This window comes from Anomaloglossus baeobatrachus, chromosome 1 (genome assembly GCF_048569485.1).
Source record: "Anomaloglossus baeobatrachus isolate aAnoBae1 chromosome 1, aAnoBae1.hap1, whole genome shotgun sequence".
Classification (NCBI taxonomy): Eukaryota; Metazoa; Chordata; class Amphibia; order Anura; family Aromobatidae; genus Anomaloglossus; species Anomaloglossus baeobatrachus.
The window spans coordinates 625,359,281-625,379,902 of record NC_134353.1 but is presented as its reverse complement, the minus strand read 5'-3'; the positions used below and the strand labels follow the sequence as shown (position 1 = coordinate 625,379,902).

Genomic DNA, 20,622 nt, shown 5'->3' with positions numbered 1-20,622 from the left:
CCGCGAACGCTCACAGTCTACAAGGGATAGGTGAGGGAGGATACAGTAGGTAAGGGTAGAGCTGGTTGTGCGGCGTTATATCAGACTGAGGGTTACGGCAGGTTGTAGGCTTGTCGGTAAAGTAAGAACTATCCTCCAGTAACTATATGAACATACTTTAAGGACCCCCCCAATGACCAATTAATAAAATTAACTCAACTTCCTAATCTGGCTAAATCTAACTCATCCCAAAAAGAAGCCAATGGTCTTTCCTTTAAGGGTTGTCTGATACCGATACCACTTTTTATAAATATTTATCTTCAAGCCGTAATTGCTTTTTTAATTTGCTTTTTTTTAGAAATGTCCCTACAGTTCTCACTATACAGCTAATCCCTATATTGTTTTTTTTTTTACTTTACTTGCTGTGATGGGTTTTTTTTTGAGGGGACTCTAATACAAAGGAGGATTGCGAAGGTCACATTGCACTCAGACCCACGTTATTCAACGAGTCAGTGCTGATCTGCGAGTTTTCCTCAGCTGTAATCAGCCGAAGGGAAAAATCTCAACATGCTGCAAGTAGCAGTGTATATAAGACGATACTCGCCAACGCAAGTCTATAAGTGTGAGAAAAAACTTGGATGTCACACGGACCATCTGTGTGACGTTCGTTTTTTACAGATCCATTTCCATTCTGTAGCATAGAATACTGTAAATGATTGTAGAATAATAGTTGCTCAGGAAAAAAAATCGCATGTCACACGGATGTCATACGGATGCTTGGAAAGAAAAAAAAATTGCACAACTTGCATCCCACTCGCAATATATATGGAATACCAAACAGATTTCACATTCCCATTCCTTTTGGATGATAATTGGACACTTGTGAGCAAAGTCTTACTCAAAGTAATATTACAGATGCTTCTAAGAAAGCTATTATTTCTATCCGAACACCTAAGGAGGAAAACGAAGCATCTGCACAGCCTTTCTCTAAAGAGTTCAGTGTTCTACAAGGAAAAGATTGAATTATACATTGAGGACAGCCGGAGATATTGTACACTTCATTGATTGGCACAAATAAGCACCTTGCCCTTTCACGAACCTCTGACCAGAAATCTATGACTCCTAGGAGATAATTATTTCTCGTGACAGCCGTGTTCTCTCTCCAAATAAGACATATCAGTGGATTTTTTCCCTCTGTTCTATAGAAGTCAGGGAAAAATTAAATCCACAGGATTTTATTAAAGCTACCCATTAAATTAACTAATTTATTTAATTTAATTAAACGTAAATGAAAGAGTACGTAATCATAGTAACATACATTCTAGCACTGTATATGTAAGGTTCTTTTAAATATAAGTTATATGTAAGTGGCATTAAAATCACAGGTTGCTGGTTGGTTGTTATGACAGCCAGGGCCCACTGAAGTCCCCCATGATTACTATTTTAATCCTTAGGAGAATATAATTTTGAAAGGAGTCTTTCACCCCAAAACACAATTTAAAAGAAACCTGTCAGGTCACATAATGTGATTAATCAGCAGATGTAGGGTTATTCTGCAGAGCAATAGTGTTATGGATGTGCCTGGCAGCAATACTGAAAGTGCGGCACCTGGGAGAAAATTATCTTTATTTCTCCAAGGAGCCACCAAATTGCATTCATGCAGACATGCTTGGAACATTGACAGTCACTGGTCAGGGCACTGAGAGTGGCGGCTAAATGCTGTGAATTGTCATGCAGAGTGAGTTGTCAGTCAGTGTCGAGGTGTGCTTACAGGCTCCATTCGAAGTGCTGTGAGCGGTGACTGTAATGACTGTAATTGCTTTGGGCACGCCTGTTTGACTCAAAGCTGGAGGTTCTTGGGAGAAATAAAGTTAATTTTCTCTAGGGTGCAGCACTTTCACTTGTGACTAGAGATGAGCCAACCTCTAGAGCTCTGCTGCCAGCATAGTAATGAGGTGTGTGGGATTCCTTGTGTGCAGTTACAATGCGGGTGGCCTTACCAGGCAGGCTTGGGGCGGAGGTGCAGGACCCAGACGAGGTTGAGGAGGCAGAAGCAGTGGAAGAACTTCGACATACAGAGGATTGACGCACAAGTCTTGAGGACAGCAAGACTTGTTCAGCAGACCCTTCTCCATCTATCACCATAGTTACCCAGTGCCCAGTCAGCGATATGTAACACCCCTGTCCATGCTTACTTTTCCAAGTATCTATGGTGAAATGCACCCAATCACACACAGAGGTTCTCAAGTAAGCGGTGATGTTGTGTGCGACATGCTGGTGTAGTGCAGGCACACCTTTCTTGGAGAAGTAGTGGCGAGTGGGCATCTGGTACTGGGGCACTGCGACGGACATAAGGTCTTGAAAATCCTCTGTGTCCACCAGGCGGAAAGGCAGCATTTCGGTAGCTAAGAGCTTACAGAGGGATAAAGTCAACCTCTTAGCTTTGTCATGGCTCGGAGGAAATGGCCTTTTATTTGTCCACATCTGAGGGACAGAGATCTGACTGCTGTGTGGAGACAGTGGTGAGAAGGGTGTCCCTGAAAAAATGCAGGTCTGTGAGGAAAGTGCAGGCGGAGACATGATGTTGCCTTCATCCAAAGTTGGTGCTCTCGATGTCTGAGAGAGCTGTACACCAGCACTTGTTTCCCCTTCCAAACCAACTGACGACCTACCAAGCAAACTGCCTGTTGTGGTTAAAGTGGTGGAAGGTCTGCGTGTAAAACCAGTTGTGACAGCCGTTCCCACAGTCATAGAAGATGAATGAATAGTGAGCGGAGGAACTTGAAGGGGCAGACGGTGTTTGGCCTGCTCCGCTAGGCTGCATTGAAGCACGGTGAGCTTCCCACTGAGACTTATGCTTGTTATTCATGTGATGATTCATGGAAGAAGTTGTCAAACTGGTGAGATTTTGGCCTCTAGTTATAGTTTGCCGACAAATTTTACAGATCACATGATTTGGGAGATCCTTTTCAAGGTTAAAAAAGGACCAGGCTAGGCAAGGCTTAGAGGACATGCGACCTGCAGAGCCACCCCGACTTGTGCTCAGAGGCAGAGTTGTGGCTGAGGATGCAGTTGTAGACGTGCTTCCAGTACTCCGACTCTGTCCAGGAAGGCGCAAGGTAACTTCGTCGTCAGTTGCATCGTCCTCCACCGCCTCTGGTGACTTCCTTTAGTGCCTGACTGTGGGTTGACAGTAAGTGAGATCTAGAACTTCATCATCAAGCGTTGTGTTTGCACTCCCCTCGCCCTCAGACCTAACCTCATCCTGCCCTGACTGAATAGTTAAGTTGTCATCCCAATCAGGTATCTGCATCTCATCGTCATCAGTATGTGTTCCTCATTGTCTCCACCAACAGGTGTTACAGTTTGGGAATGAGGGTGTACATTATGCTCAGAAACTTGGTCATCAGGGCCAGAATCTGAGTCACAAAGCTTCTGGGCATCACTGTAGACCATTTCCTGGTCTGTACTCACTGTAGCTTGGGAGCAGACCTCTGATTCCCAGACTATAGTGTGACTGAACAGCTCTGCAGACTCAGCCATCTCTGTTACACCATACTCTGCAGGGCGGGGGAGACTTGAGACCTGGGAGAAAGCAAGTGTGATTGGGATGACAACTCAGAGGACTGTTGTTTTTTGGATGTTGAGGTGGAGTAGAGGGCACTTGTTGGAGCACTTGAGATCCATTCAAGCATGTTCTTTTTTTGTGCATCATCTACCTTTGTTACAGTTGTTTGGTTCCATAAAAAAGGGAGCTCTTCGCATTGTCCACGGAAAGTAGTAGACATCTTACTTTTGCTGGAAGATGGCCTATCTTCAGCAGATGTTAATGTAGCTTTCCCATCTTCCCCACGGACACAACCTTTTTTTCCTTTTCCAACACGCCTGTTCCCCTTTTCACCAGCATCTGTCCTTTTGCCGCTCATTTTGTTAGCGATAAGATTGGCCACTTAAAATGTGGATGCAAAAATTGAGAGGTGGTGTAGATTGCAGAGGTGGTCTAGCTTTATTGACAGCTGAAGAACCAACACTGACTATCCCAGACAATTTTAGTATGCCCCTAACAGTGGCAGCACAGTTTGCAATTAGAAGTGCGTATCAAAAATGGAAAGGTGTGTACAATGCAGAGGTGGTCTAGCTTTATAGACAGCTGAAGAACCAACACTAAGGATATTAAGGAATAACGTTTGGAACTCCATTCTATGTCTGAACTGGGTGCAAAAAACCTAAAAAACATCACTATGGGGAGATAAGGTATGCACACCAGTGACTATGGAAGGGGAATACATGGAATAGCAGAAACTGCTGTGTGAATACTGACATGAAAAATTCAATAGCTATTTGTAAGAATGAAATGTGAAAAAATGGAACCTGCATTACTGCCATGAATATATGAATAAAGAGAAATTTAGCTACTGAATTGATCAATGCAGAAGAGCCCCAACACTACGCCAAAGTATTTCTCTACGTTGGGGTCCCTAGCTTGTGTGTGTCCTCTCATGCAGTTAAAAAACTTACCGTGTATGGGACGCTGAGACCCAGGCTATATATACGATGTGGATTGGCAATAGGTGTGTGTGGGGAGGGTTCACAAACGAAAAACTACTAACATTAAGGAATAACGTTTGGAACTCCATTCTATGTCTGAACTGGGTGCAAAAAACCTAAAAAACATCACTATGGGGAGATAAGGTATGCACACCAGTGACTATGGAAGGGGAATACATGGAATAGCAGAAACTGCTGTGTGAATACTGACATGAAAAATTCAATAGCTATTTGTAAGAATGAAATGTGAAAAAATGGAACCTGCATTACTGCCATGAATATATGAATAAAGAGAAATTTAGCTACTGAATTGATCAATGCAGAAGAGCCCCAACACTACGCCAAAGTATTTCTCTACGTTGGGGTCCCTAGCTTGTGTGTGTCCTCTCATGCAGTTAAAAAACTTACCGTGTATGGGACGCTGAGACCCAGGCTATATATACGATGTGGATTGGCAATAGGTGTGTGTGGGGAGGGTTCACAAACGAAAAACTACTAACATTAAGGAATAACGTTTGGAACTCCATTCTATGTCTGAACTGGGTGCAAAAAACCTAAAAAACATCACTATGGGGAGATAAGGTATGCACACCAGTGACTATGGAAGGGGAATACATGGAATAGCAGAAACTGCTGTGTGAATACTGACATGAAAAATTCAATAGCTATTTGTAAGAATGAAATGTGAAAAAATGGAACCTGCATTACTGCCATGAATATATGAATAAAGAGAAATTTAGCTACTGAATTGATCAATGCAGAAGAGCCCCAACACTACGCCAAAGTATTTCTCTACGTTGGGGTCCCTAGCTTGTGTGTGTCCTCTCATGCAGTTAAAAAACTTACCGTGTATGGGACGCTGAGACCCAGGCTATATATACGATGTGGATTGGCAATAGGTGTGTGTGGGGAGGGTTCACAAACGAAAAACTACTAACATTAAGGAATAACGTTTGGAACTCCATTCTATGTCTGAACTGGGTGCAAAAAACCTAAAAAACATCACTATGGGGAGATAAGGTATGCACACCAGTGACTATGGAAGGGGAATACATGGAATAGCAGAAACTGCTGTGTGAATACTGACATGAAAAATTCAATAGCTATTTGTAAGAATGAAATGTGAAAAAATGGAACCTGCATTACTGCCATGAATATATGAATAAAGAGAAATTTAGCTACTGAATTGATCAATGCAGAAGAGCCCCAACACTACGCCAAAGTATTTCTCTACGTTGGGGTCCCTAGCTTGTGTGTGTCCTCTCATGCAGTTAAAAAACTTACCGTGTATGGGACGCTGAGACCCAGGCTATATATACGATGTGGATTGGCAATAGGTGTGTGTGGGGAGGGTTCACAAACGAAAAACTACTAACATTAAGGAATAACGTTTGGAACTCCATTCTATGTCTGAACTGGGTGCAAAAAACCTAAAAAACATCACTATGGGGAGATAAGGTATGCACACCAGTGACTATGGAAGGGGAATACATGGAATAGCAGAAACTGCTGTGTGAATACTGACATGAAAAATTCAATAGCTATTTGTAAGAATGAAATGTGAAAAAATGGAACCTGCATTACTGCCATGAATATATGAATAAAGAGAAATTTAGCTACTGAATTGATCAATGCAGAAGAGCCCCAACACTACGCCAAAGTATTTCTCTACGTTGGGGTCCCTAGCTTGTGTGTGTCCTCTCATGCAGTTAAAAAACTTACCGTGTATGGGACGCTGAGACCCAGGCTATATATACGATGTGGATTGGCAATAGGTGTGTGTGGGGAGGGTTCACAAACGAAAAACTACTAACATTAAGGAATAACGTTTGGAACTCCATTCTATGTCTGAACTGGGTGCAAAAAACCTAAAAAACATCACTATGGGGAGATAAGGTATGCACACCAGTGACTATGGAAGGGGAATACATGGAATAGCAGAAACTGCTGTGTGAATACTGACATGAAAAATTCAATAGCTATTTGTAAGAATGAAATGTGAAACCTCCCCACACACACCTATTGCCAATCCACATCGTATATATAGCCTGGGTCTCAGCGTCCCATACACGGTAAGTTTTTTAACTGCATGAGAGGACACACACAAGCTAGGGACCCCAACGTAGAGAAATACTTTGGCGTAGTGTTGGGGCTCTTCTGCATTGATCAATTCAGTAGCTAAATTTCTCTTTATTCATATATTCATGGCAGTAATGCAGGTTCCATTTTTTCACATTTCATTCTTACAAATAGCTATTGAATTTTTCATGTCAGTATTCACACAGCAGTTTCTGCTATTCCATGTATTCCCCTTCCATAGTCACTGGTGTGCATACCTTATCTCCCCATAGTGATGTTTTTTAGGTTTTTTGCACCCAGTTCAGACATAGAATGGAGTTCCAAACGTTATTCCTTAATGTTAGTAGTTTTTCGTTTGTGAACCCTCCCCACACACACCTATTGCCAATCCACATCGTATATATAGCCTGGGTCTCAGCGTCCCATACACGGTAAGTTTTTTAACTGCATGAGAGGACACACACAAGCTAGGGACCCCAACGTAGAGAAATACTTTGGCGTAGTGTTGGGGCTCTTCTGCATTGATCAATTCAGTAGCTAAATTTCTCTTTATTCATATATTCATGGCAGTAATGCAGGTTCCATTTTTTCACATTTCATTCTTACAAATAGCTATTGAATTTTTCATGTCAGTATTCACACAGCAGTTTCTGCTATTCCATGTATTCCCCTTCCATAGTCACTGGTGTGCATACCTTATCTCCCCATAGTGATGTTTTTTAGGTTTTTTGCACCCAGTTCAGACATAGAATGGAGTTCCAAACGTTATTCCTTAATGTTAGTAGTTTTTCGTTTGTGAACCCTCCCCACACACACCTATTGCCAATCCACATCGTATATATAGCCTGGGTCTCAGCGTCCCATACACGGTAAGTTTTTTAACTGCATGAGAGGACACACACAAGCTAGGGACCCCAACGTAGAGAAATACTTTGGCGTAGTGTTGGGGCTCTTCTGCATTGATCAATTCAGTAGCTAAATTTCTCTTTATTCATATATTCATGGCAGTAATGCAGGTTCCATTTTTTCACATTTCATTCTTACAAATAGCTATTGAATTTTTCATGTCAGTATTCACACAGCAGTTTCTGCTATTCCATGTATTCCCCTTCCATAGTCACTGGTGTGCATACCTTATCTCCCCATAGTGATGTTTTTTAGGTTTTTTGCACCCAGTTCAGACATAGAATGGAGTTCCAAACGTTATTCCTTAATGTTAGTAGTTTTTCGTTTGTGAACCCTCCCCACACACACCTATTGCCAATCCACATCGTATATATAGCCTGGGTCTCAGCGTCCCATACACGGTAAGTTTTTTAACTGCATGAGAGGACACACACAAGCTAGGGACCCCAACGTAGAGAAATACTTTGGCGTAGTGTTGGGGCTCTTCTGCATTGATCAATTCAGTAGCTAAATTTCTCTTTATTCATATATTCATGGCAGTAATGCAGGTTCCATTTTTTCACATTTCATTCTTACAAATAGCTATTGAATTTTTCATGTCAGTATTCACACAGCAGTTTCTGCTATTCCATGTATTCCCCTTCCATAGTCACTGGTGTGCATACCTTATCTCCCCATAGTGATGTTTTTTAGGTTTTTTGCACCCAGTTCAGACATAGAATGGAGTTCCAAACGTTATTCCTTAATGTTAGTAGTTTTTCGTTTGTGAACCCTCCCCACACACACCTATTGCCAATCCACATCGTATATATAGCCTGGGTCTCAGCGTCCCATACACGGTAAGTTTTTTAACTGCATGAGAGGACACACACAAGCTAGGGACCCCAACGTAGAGAAATACTTTGGCGTAGTGTTGGGGCTCTTCTGCATTGATCAATTCAGTAGCTAAATTTCTCTTTATTCATATATTCATGGCAGTAATGCAGGTTCCATTTTTTCACATTTCATTCTTACAAATAGCTATTGAATTTTTCATGTCAGTATTCACACAGCAGTTTCTGCTATTCCATGTATTCCCCTTCCATAGTCACTGGTGTGCATACCTTATCTCCCCATAGTGATGTTTTTTAGGTTTTTTGCACCCAGTTCAGACATAGAATGGAGTTCCAAACGTTATTCCTTAATGTTAGTAGTTTTTCGTTTGTGAACCCTCCCCACACACACCTATTGCCAATCCACATCGTATATATAGCCTGGGTCTCAGCGTCCCATACACGGTAAGTTTTTTAACTGCATGAGAGGACACACACAAGCTAGGGACCCCAACGTAGAGAAATACTTTGGCGTAGTGTTGGGGCTCTTCTGCATTGATCAATTCAGTAGCTAAATTTCTCTTTATTCATATATTCATGGCAGTAATGCAGGTTCCATTTTTTCACATTTCATTCTTACAAATAGCTATTGAATTTTTCATGTCAGTATTCACACAGCAGTTTCTGCTATTCCATGTATTCCCCTTCCATAGTCACTGGTGTGCATACCTTATCTCCCCATAGTGATGTTTTTTAGGTTTTTTGCACCCAGTTCAGACATAGAATGGAGTTCCAAACGTTATTCCTTAATGTTAGTAGTTTTTCGTTTGTGAACCCTCCCCACACACACCTATTGCCAATCCACATCGTATATATAGCCTGGGTCTCAGCGTCCCATACACGGTAAGTTTTTTAACTGCATGAGAGGACACACACAAGCTAGGGACCCCAACGTAGAGAAATACTTTGGCGTAGTGTTGGGGCTCTTCTGCATTGATCAATTCAGTAGCTAAATTTCTCTTTATTCATATATTCATGGCAGTAATGCAGGTTCCATTTTTTCACATTTCATTCTTACAAATAGCTATTGAATTTTTCATGTCAGTATTCACACAGCAGTTTCTGCTATTCCATGTATTCCCCTTCCATAGTCACTGGTGTGCATACCTTATCTCCCCATAGTGATGTTTTTTAGGTTTTTTGCACCCAGTTCAGACATAGAATGGAGTTCCAAACGTTATTCCTTAATGTTAGTAGTTTTTCGTTTGTGAACCCTCCCCACACACACCTATTGCCAATCCACATCGTATATATAGCCTGGGTCTCAGCGTCCCATACACGGTAAGTTTTTTAACTGCATGAGAGGACACACACAAGCTAGGGACCCCAACGTAGAGAAATACTTTGGCGTAGTGTTGGGGCTCTTCTGCATTGATCAATTCAGTAGCTAAATTTCTCTTTATTCATATATTCATGGCAGTAATGCAGGTTCCATTTTTTCACATTTCATTCTTACAAATAGCTATTGAATTTTTCATGTCAGTATTCACACAGCTGTTTCTGCTATTCCATGTATTCCCCTTCCATAGTCACTGGTGTGCATACCTTATCTCCCCATAGTGATGTTTTTTAGGTTTTTTGCACCCAGTTCAGACATAGAATGGAGTTCCAAACGTTATTCCTTAATGTTAGTAGTTTTTCGTTTGTGAACCCTCCCCACACACACCTATTGCCAATCCACATCGTATATATAGCCTGGGTCTCAGCGTCCCATACACGGTAAGTTTTTTAACTGCATGAGAGGACACACACAAGCTAGGGACCCCAACGTAGAGAAATACTTTGGCGTAGTGTTGGGGCTCTTCTGCATTGATCAATTCAGTAGCTAAATTTCTCTTTATTCATATATTCATGGCAGTAATGCAGGTTCCATTTTTTCACATTTCATTCTTACAAATAGCTATTGAATTTTTCATGTCAGTATTCACACAGCAGTTTCTGCTATTCCATGTATTCCCCTTCCATAGTCACTGGTGTGCATACCTTATCTCCCCATAGTGATGTTTTTTAGGTTTTTTGCACCCAGTTCAGACATAGAATGGAGTTCCAAACGTTATTCCTTAATGTTAGTAGTTTTTCGTTTGTGAACCCTCCCCACACACACCTATTGCCAATCCACATCGTATATATAGCCTGGGTCTCAGCGTCCCATACACGGTAAGTTTTTTAACTGCATGAGAGGACACACACAAGCTAGGGACCCCAACGTAGAGAAATACTTTGGCGTAGTGTTGGGGCTCTTCTGCATTGATCAATTCAGTAGCTAAATTTCTCTTTATTCATATATTCATGGCAGTAATGCAGGTTCCATTTTTTCACATTTCATTCTTACAAATAGCTATTGAATTTTTCATGTCAGTATTCACACAGCAGTTTCTGCTATTCCATGTATTCCCCTTCCATAGTCACTGGTGTGCATACCTTATCTCCCCATAGTGATGTTTTTTAGGTTTTTTGCACCCAGTTCAGACATAGAATGGAGTTCCAAACGTTATTCCTTAATGTTAGTAGTTTTTCGTTTGTGAACCCTCCCCACACACACCTATTGCCAATCCACATCGTATATATAGCCTGGGTCTCAGCGTCCCATACACGGTAAGTTTTTTAACTGCATGAGAGGACACACACAAGCTAGGGACCCCAACGTAGAGAAATACTTTGGCGTAGTGTTGGGGCTCTTCTGCATTGATCAATTCAGTAGCTAAATTTCTCTTTATTCATATATTCATGGCAGTAATGCAGGTTCCATTTTTTCACATTTCATTCTTACAAATAGCTATTGAATTTTTCATGTCAGTATTCACACAGCAGTTTCTGCTATTCCATGTATTCCCCTTCCATAGTCACTGGTGTGCATACCTTATCTCCCCATAGAAGAACCAACACTGACTCTCCCAGACAATTTTAGTATGCCCCTAACAGTGGCAGCACAGTTTGCAATTAGAATTGCGTATCAAAAATGGAAAGGTGTGTACAATGCAGAGGTGGTCTAGCTTTATAGACAGCTGAAGAACCAACACTGACTATCACAGACAATTTTTGTATGCCCCTAACAGTGGCAGCACAGTTTGCAAATAAAATAGCTTGGCAAAACTGGGCAGTTGGGTACAGTGCCCGGGTTCTGTGGGTCAGTGGACAGGAAAGGAACACTAACTTAGTGTTTCAGACACTTTTAGAATGGCAGAAAAAGTGTCAGCTCTTTGGGCAAATAAAATAGAGTGGCAAAACTGGGGAGGTGGGTACAGTGCCTGGGTTCTGTGGGTACCAGGACAGGAAATGAAGCCTCACTTTCTATCCCTCCTAATGATGAAATACAGCAAGGAATTCCCTGAGCTGAGGTACACAGATGCTGTTATCTAAAGCAGTACACAGCGTTTGCACGGACCTGCCTAGCAGCTATGGCTATGAACGCCTGTAAATCAGCCCTGAAAAGGGCTGAAATAACAAGCAGTCCCTAATCCCTACAGCGCTGTGTAGCTTGCACTATGTCTATAGCGCACACAGCAGGATCGGCGGCAGCAGCGTGAGCGGTGACTGTCACCCACACGCAGAAGGCAGATAATGGCGGCAACAGGGAAAAAGGACATATTTTATAAGGCAAGGACATGTGACATTCACAGCCTATGACACATGCCCTTGCTTGTCTGGCAAAAATCCACTTAGCTGTGTGTGTGTGTCTGTGATTGGCTGACATCCTGGCCCGCCCCACTGCATGCACACTTAGGAAAAAAAAAAAAATGTCAATTGGCATTCTCTCAGCACCACAGATCTAAACCACGTCCCCCGAACACTATACGCTGAAATTTGATAATAGAGTGAATCCCAGTGACTCACACTATTACAGTGGAAAGCCAGCTAGTAACTAGCTAGGCTTTTTGCTGATCGAGCCGTTATCGAACGTAACTCGGGCAAAAAGCTCGCGTTCGAGTTCGATCTCGAGCACCCCCCAAAGTCACTCGAACATGAAATTGGTGAACCTCGAACATCGAACGTCGCTCAGCTCTACTTGTGACCTTTAGAACTTGCACATTAATCTGTATCTGCATGCTAGGCCTTGCGAGAAAGCCAAGGGTCATGGAACTGTGATCCGACCTTGCAATCAGATCACAGATGCGGAAAAAAGGGAGGAAGCACTTTCTCCCCATCTCCTCCGCGGCTTGTCTTTGCGTATATCGCACTGTGGTTGGATAACATGAGTGCAGTGTGATGTTTCACATGCACCCATAGACTTGTATGGGGGTGTGTGAGCTGAGACTCGCTGCCAAACGCAGCATGCTGCAATTCAATTCTCATACCTACATGTCATGAGAAATCAATCGCAAATAGACACTGCCCCATAGTTTTGTACTGGAGTGAGTGCAGTCCAGTGTTTTATTGGATTGCACTCGTCTGTGCAAAACACAAATGGAACCGAGGCCTAAATAGCATTATCGGACCGGACAGGTTGTGTTTAAATTACTTATACAGTTGTATAGGGGATGTAGATCCTATTAAACTCATAACTGTAGTGTAGAGTTTTCGTCTTTAATTGCACAGAATAACAATTTGATTAAATATGCAAATGAGGGCCTATTGGTGTTCGGTTCTGCTCCCTCAATCAGCATGCCATGCACCTCCTCTTAGCTTGATTGACGTCCCTCGCTTGCCTAGAATGAGTGCTGTCTAAATGTAAAGCCCGGCGCTACACATCCACACTGACAAAGCATTTGCTGAGCGCACACACATTGGACATTCTTATCCCTCTCTACTGTGTGTAGTCCCTCAATATAAGAAAGTATGAAATAAAACTTTTTTAACCAACTAATAAAATCTATACTGCAGTTATGAGTTTTGATGGCTAAATCCACATAAGGATTGCTGTATAAATAAAATATGTTTTGATGATGGCAGACTCCATTTAACTACATTATGCAGTATATAGAAAAAGCAATCAAATTATCGCAGGTTCAGAACACTTAACAGTACTAAAAAATAAAGGAAAAAATGGAAGAAAATGTTTTTAAAAATATAAAAAAATGAAATCTTGTTTTGCCTTTTAAGAATAAAATAAATAAATAAATAAATAAATATAGTAAATAAATAAATAAATATATTTGTCACTTATGTCTATAAAAGTCTGATCTATCATAGACTGAATTAACATGCACGTTAAGCACCGTAAAAAAACAAAAAATCAAGAAGCTAGAATTTATTTAGTCACTACACCTCCCTAAAAAAGGCAATAGAAAAAGAGATCAAGATGTCATATATACCTCTACATGTAAGGCCTGTTTCACACGTCAGTGATTCTGGTACGTTTGTGCTTTTTTTAAGGCCTCTGCCACACTCACGTGTAAAAAACGTACGTTTGGTGTAGTCCGTTTTTTGTGTCCGTGTTCCGTATTTGCAGTCCGTTTTTCCCCTCCGTGTGGTGTCCGTATGCATATCGTGTGTCATACGTGTGTACGTGTGTGCGTTTTCCTGTGCGTGAAATACGTCAGTGTGTGTTCCGTGTGCAGTCCGTTTTTTGTGCGTGTTTCACATGTTTCACACATTGAGATAATGGTGATTACTTGGAATTAAATGACACATAGGTGTATGTGATTAGGACATAAATATAAGTTAACTATAAACTGTTTCCTGCTTGTATTATGCCTTGGAGCACCTATGTGTTGAGACAAAATAGTGGCAATGCCATTATCCACGGAGGCCTTAGTGTTTTTATGTTGGATTATATCTCGTCGTTTTGGCGTTAGACGGCACATGTTGCATTATGATAATGTAAGAAGAACCAGATTGTGGGTGCATCCACTAATGATGATGCGGCCTATGCATGGTCATTTCCATACTTTATTTTTTGAGTTACGGAATTTCCCAGATAAGTTTTTTTCATACTGCCGGTTGTCAGTTGAGAGTTTTGATTACTTACTAAATATTTTACGACCTCATTTGCAACATCAGGACACTTGGATGCGGCTTTCCATTTCCCCAGAGGAGAGATTTATGGTGACTCTGAGGTAATATATTTGTTATTTTTGTAATTTGTGTAAATGTGTTATTTTTCACAGTGAAATGTGTAATTGATCTTTATTGATGTAATCTCATTTTTGATTCAATGTTTGTGTTTTCTAATGATTGTTTTAATTTAAAAAAACATAGTGTTAATTGTAAATCATTGTTTGTCTTGTTTTCATAGATTCTTGGCGACTGGTCAATCTTTTAGTGCTTTACATTTTGATTTTTTGTTGGGGCGATCAACCATTGCCGTTATAGTACGTCACACATGCGACATGATATGGCAACATTTAAAAGAACAAATGATGCCTCAGCCAAACAGAGAAGATTGGTTGAAAATCTCTAAGGGCTTCAAGGACTCTGTTGACTTTCCTAACTGCATAGGAGCTTTGGATGGCAAGCATTTCAGAGTAAAAAAGCCACCAAACTCTGGGTCACGTTATTTCAATTTTCATAAGTTTTTTTCCGTTGTTATTTTGGCATTGGTTGACACAGAATACCGATTTATTTATGCAGACATTGGGGCCTATGGTAGTGCCTCAGATGCCCGTATTTTCCGTTCATCAAGATTAGCCCAACGCCTGCAAGAAAATTCATTATTGATCCCCCCTCCAGTTGCCCTACCTGGTACATCTGGACCGTTGGCACCATATGTGATGGTAGCAGATGCAGGATTTGCATTATCCAAACATGTTATGCGACCATATCCAAGGAGATCCATTGATGACAGGAAACAGTACTTTAATAATCGGCTAACTAAAGCAAGACGTTATGTGGAGTGTGCATTTGGTATTTTAGCTAACAAATGGCGCATTTATCAGACAACGATTCAGTTGCAGCCAACCTTTGTCACATCTGTACTCAAGGCTACCATAGTGCTTCACAATTACTGTCGGATACATGAAGGAGGAACTTATGTGGATGATGAATTTCAGATAAACCATGTTGTTAATCCCACAGGTGAACCTATGTCTCATAATTCCGTGACATCTGGTTTACAAATTAGAAATTTATTTACTGATTACTTTAATTGTTTTGATGATACTAATAATAGTGATGATTGTTAAGATTGTGATGGTTTTGTGTTGATAAAAATATAAATTTTTTTTATTATAGGAACTTGGTTAAATTTTCTCAACATCTAAGAGCTTAAATCAAACTAGTATTAAAGGGCAAATGCGTTAATCATAAACTGACATTTCTGTTAGCAACATGGTTTTCTGAATGTTGTATGTATGTGTATGTACATTTCTGTGTTACTATCATGTTTTAGGAAACTTATTTTAAACTTACAACATTAATAATGTTAATCGTCTATTGAAAAAATGCAATATTATTAATAAATATCAATAATAAACATGTTTCTTTTCTTCAAAAACAGAATGTTTTATTAAGAATAAGCATATTAATCCATAAAGTAAGGATGTTTTTTTTTCACATCCACATTAAAAATGTACATATTGTTCATCTTGTGTTAAATTTTTCTAAATGTAAATTTTGATGGTATTCTTCATAACATACAAAATATACTTTACATACAAGAGTAATTGTAAAGAAAATGTGTGCATTGCTTACAATGTTGAAAAATGTCGGCCAATAAAGTTGCTATCATGTTGGACATTGTCATAGACCAAAAAATTGTAAACTGTGTTTTCAGAATATTAGAAATAATCTAACCATCAAATTGGTTGGGTAAAAATGTGTTAATAAATTTCCAAAAATAAAGGCCATAAAACATATATGTGATCCGTCACTAAGTATAATCACACATGTTTTTAAAATATTTTCAACTTTGAGTTAGCACATTTTTGGAAATCCCTCTTTTTTAACATTTTGACACATTCATCAGATTTGTTGTTTGATTGTTAAGATTAACAAAAATGTGCATCACAAGTCAACAAGATCTTCTAGTGAAGTAACCTGAGTGTTGCTGAGTATGTTGTTTTGTGTGGCCTCAGAAATGGTATTTTCAGGAATGGAAACAGTTGTTTGCTGAACAACATTCCTATTACTAGCTACAGTAGTGTGTGGAACAGTCTGTTGCATGCTGGTTTGTCCCAACACATTGCCTGTGGTTGAGTACACCTGTGGATCTACATGGGTAATTGGGTATTGTGTGTGTGTATGTTGTTGACCTTGAGGATAGTTGACTGATGTTTGTAAGTGTGGTGTAGGTAACATAGTTGAGATTGGATAATGAGGCATCATGAATGATTGTGGGTATGTTGAACCTGGAAACAAATTAGGTAAACCACCAATATTTGTGGGTTGAGTAAAGTAACTAGTAGTTTGAGTTGGTTGTAAATTCATATAGTTCATGGGTTGCTGAGAGGTAGCACTTTGTACTGTGCTTAAGGCACCAGTATTGGTTGCAACATACCCTTGTCTAATTGGTGTTGGGAATAACGTACTTGAAGCAATTGAAGGTTGTCCAGATTGTTGTAATAGTGGATTATTGACTATTACAGTTGCCATTGTTGTTTGTGTTGAAATTGTATTTTGATTGTCTGTTGTGTTTGGGACTGTATGTTGTTGCATAATGGTACGCCAATTTTCTATGGCCTCATACACTCTCACTGGTTCCTGTTCTGCCTGACTAGCTGACAGTAGGGTCAGCATAGCAGCTCTTACACGTTCCTGCCTATCTGAAGGAATTTTGGTTAAGCTAGTTGATAAAGAGCGACAAAAACGCTCGGCATCTGTTTCTGGAATTAAAGTGTTCATTATGTGAATAATGCGTGTGTCAATGATTTCCGGTAAGGATCTCATTTCCTCAGGTCTGCGGATTCTTCTTGCACGTAGAGGTTGTGGTGCAAAACGTGGAAGTACATTTGTTTGTGTTGCTTGTGTAGCTGGTGTGGTTGTTTGTTGCGTTGAAGAGCCTTGGGTGTTGGTTTGTGCACTCTCTGTCCCACCCTCATGTGATTCAGTTGCTGCATCTTGTTGAGTCTCAGGAATTTCAATGTCTTCTCTGCCAGGTTCTTGTTCTGATGCTGAGGTGGCTGTAGCAGAGGGACCTGCTGTTGGTTCATCATCTGATTCGTCAAGATTATCCTCCGTTCTATAAGAAATGAAAAAACATATTACAATCTTAACATTTATCTTTGTCCAATTATCTTCAGGGTTTTTTTTTTTTTCAGAAAAAAAAAAACTTACTGTGTAACTTCTAAGATGGGTGCTAGGAAGCTTATTTGTTCATAGTAGACATATCTGCGTTTGCGGCCTTGGCTGGATGAGGATGGCATAGGGTTGTACTCCCTTCGGTACTGATCACGGGCTGAACGCCAACGCCTTTTTACCAAGTCAACTGTGGAAAATTTACAAATATGTCACTTGCAACATTCTCCATAATTCTGCACACATTAATTTAAATAATGTTTGCGAAATTTAATATACAATTTTACACAATTATGTTGGTCAAATACTTAGGATGAAATATAATTTATTTAGATATTCATCATTCAAAAACATGTTTAGACATTCACACATAACCAAATAATATTTCTGAATAATTATATTTTAAGTAATTGTCATCTATATTTAAATTATAATTTGGTGTTTTTGCAATGACATTTGGCTATAAATTACTCGAAATATTATTTGATACATGTAGGTAATGATATTGACATGTCATTTTAAACAATTTTATTTGAAAAAAAAAAAAAACCAACATTTTCAAGTGTGATACTAAATTTAGACTAATACAACAGGGAATTTTAAAAAACATGACAGTTTAATCAGTTAATTAAGTAAATTCATGAAGAATTCCAAGTCAGATTACAAATTTAAGTATACTTCGATTTTTGACACTGATGAAAGTTTGGTGATACTATGAAAAAAGTGTACAGGAACTCAATATATTGAGTAGTACATAGACCAATTCTTCTCATAGGATTTTACACTAAAAGACAACATAACTATGCCAAAACAATCACAGTTTGAAAGTATGAACAAATCCAAATATAGATATTAAATAAATAACTATAAAAAAATACAACAACTTACCATATTTAGCACGCTTTGCAGGAGAACATCTAGACCATGCATTATTGGGGTACACTTCCTCAGCTACTTGATTCCAATGGCGATCAACAGTCAGTCGGTCATGGTAACCATCTACACGTGTATCCCATAATGGTGGGTGAGTCTCGACAGCTGTTATAAGTTTCTCCGTGTCCACCCGTGGTGCCATTATTATATTTCGAAGACGAAAGTTTGCTCAAAATAGATCTTGCAATACACAGAACTACAACTTCTTGCTTGCTCACTCCTTCTGCAAATGCACAGTTAGTTTTGTGCAAAAAAATATGTTAGCTACGCCACCTGAAAGTATTTCAGAGTGTAACAAACTTTCTAATTAAAACACGGACACGGACCACACGGATAGCATACGGAGGCCATCCGTATCACGTACGTGTAAACACGGACCCATAGGATTTAATGGATCCGTGAGGACGTGATGCCGGTGGAAAACGGACATGTCAGCGCTTTTTCGACACGCACAAACGTACGCACGGAACGGACACACGCTCCGTGCGCAAACACTGACGTGAGGCTTTTTAGATTAAAAATAGTATGTCAACATCAGCACGTGTCTCCGGTACGTGCAAAAAATGCCAAAAACGTACCGGAGGCACGGATGTGTGGCGCAGGCCTAAAACGTACCAGAATCACTGACATACGCAGACCCATTATAATCAATGGGTCTGCTCACACATCAGTGATTTTTTTTCACTGAATGTGTCTCCATGCAGCGTGCACGCGTGGCCGTGATTCTGCACGGAGACATGTCAGTTTTTTTCTGGCATCACTGATGACCCACGGACCACACTATGGTGTGATCCGTGTGTGATCAGTGAAACATGTACCAGAAAATCACGGACATATTAAATAGTAAATATTTTCAACTTACCTTGCCTGCGATTTGCTGTGCCTGCTCCGCTCTCGGCAGCTCCTGCCTGGCTCATGAATATTCATGAGAGCAGGAAAACCCGATCAGGAAGTAGCTGCTGAGAGCGGTGGGCGGGCGCTGCAGAGCTGGAGACTTCAGCACCATGGACAGCAGCAGTGAAGGCAGGTGAGTAATGTCCATATGCAATCACGGATCACGGATTGCACATGGACAACCCACGTGTGCCGTGAATCACGGAACACGGAGGGACATGTGCGTGTTTTACACGTCAGTGAAGAACGTCAGTGTTTTTCACTGTCGTGTGAAACGGGCCTAATCAATAAAAATGTTAGCCCTCACACAGCTCATTTTGATTGGGAAATTTTTGATATTTTTTTTCACCACTTAAATAAAAAATAAACTATACATATTTGGTTTCAGTATATTTGTACTGACCTGAATAATCATATAGTTAGGTCATTTTTACAATGTAATAAACAATGTAAAAACACCCCCCCCAAAAAAATTTCATTTTTTTTACCACGTCACTATATTTGAAATTTTGTCCTATTTATCAGTGTATTGTATGGTAAAGTGAAAGGTGTAATTCAAAACTATAATTCGTTCTGCAAAAAACAAAACGCCCATACATCTATATCATCAGAAAAATAAAGTTATAGCTATGGAATATAAAGATGATAAAAACAGTGGCATCGTGACACTCACCACCACCAACCACTCACATTCCCTTTAAATAGTCACATGATCCACCACCTGATGCCAATTATAGAGATGCGAGGAAGTCTCTAGTAGCTGCTGGAGTTCTGCTGATGATGTTCTGCTCCAGGAGACATGTCATCTGCAGCCCTAGTGTTTAGTTGCAACAGTGAAGTATGTTCCATATCCTTTTGTCTGCATACCCCTGTCTTTCCTCCTTCTCCTGTGTACTAATAGTGTAGTGGTAATGTCTTGCACATTCACAGTCCTTGGAGGCAGGGCCAGATTAAGGTTGGTGGGGGCCCCTGGGCAGAAAATCTGGTGGGGGCCCCATAACGTTAACATTTTTAGCCATAACAGTAGAGCACGAACCGTAGCATTTAGATATAAATGCAATGAACATTTATCTTATCCTGTTCTGCCACATTCAGATTTACAGCACTACAATACAGATACAGTCCAGGATAAATCACAGCTGTCCACTTACACACAGAAAGTAGAGTTAAGGCTGCTTTACACATTTCGATCTCGTATGCGATCGCACACGCCCCCATCGTATGTGCGGAACAGGCAATTTGTTGCCCGTGTCGCACAAACGATTAACCCCCGTCACACGTACTTACCTTCCAAATGACC

The 20,622-nt window shown here is 40.3% G+C and overlaps 1 protein-coding gene across 1 annotated transcript in view; it reads right to left on the bottom strand.

The window, feature by feature from the left end:
- LOC142303407 (uncharacterized) overlaps positions 1-18,570 on the bottom strand; it is a 49,756-nt gene extending 31,186 nt beyond the window's left edge. Inside the window, exons 1-3 of the mRNA XM_075344736.1 lie at positions 18,384-18,570; positions 17,535-17,685; positions 17,117-17,439 (exon numbers count right to left, since the gene is read on the bottom strand). Coding sequence (XP_075200851.1) covers positions 17,117-17,439; positions 17,535-17,685; positions 18,384-18,570 — 661 coding nt within the window. The remainder of the gene's footprint in view (positions 1-17,116; positions 17,440-17,534; positions 17,686-18,383) is intronic.
- Positions 18,571-20,622: the final 2,052 nt, after the last annotated feature.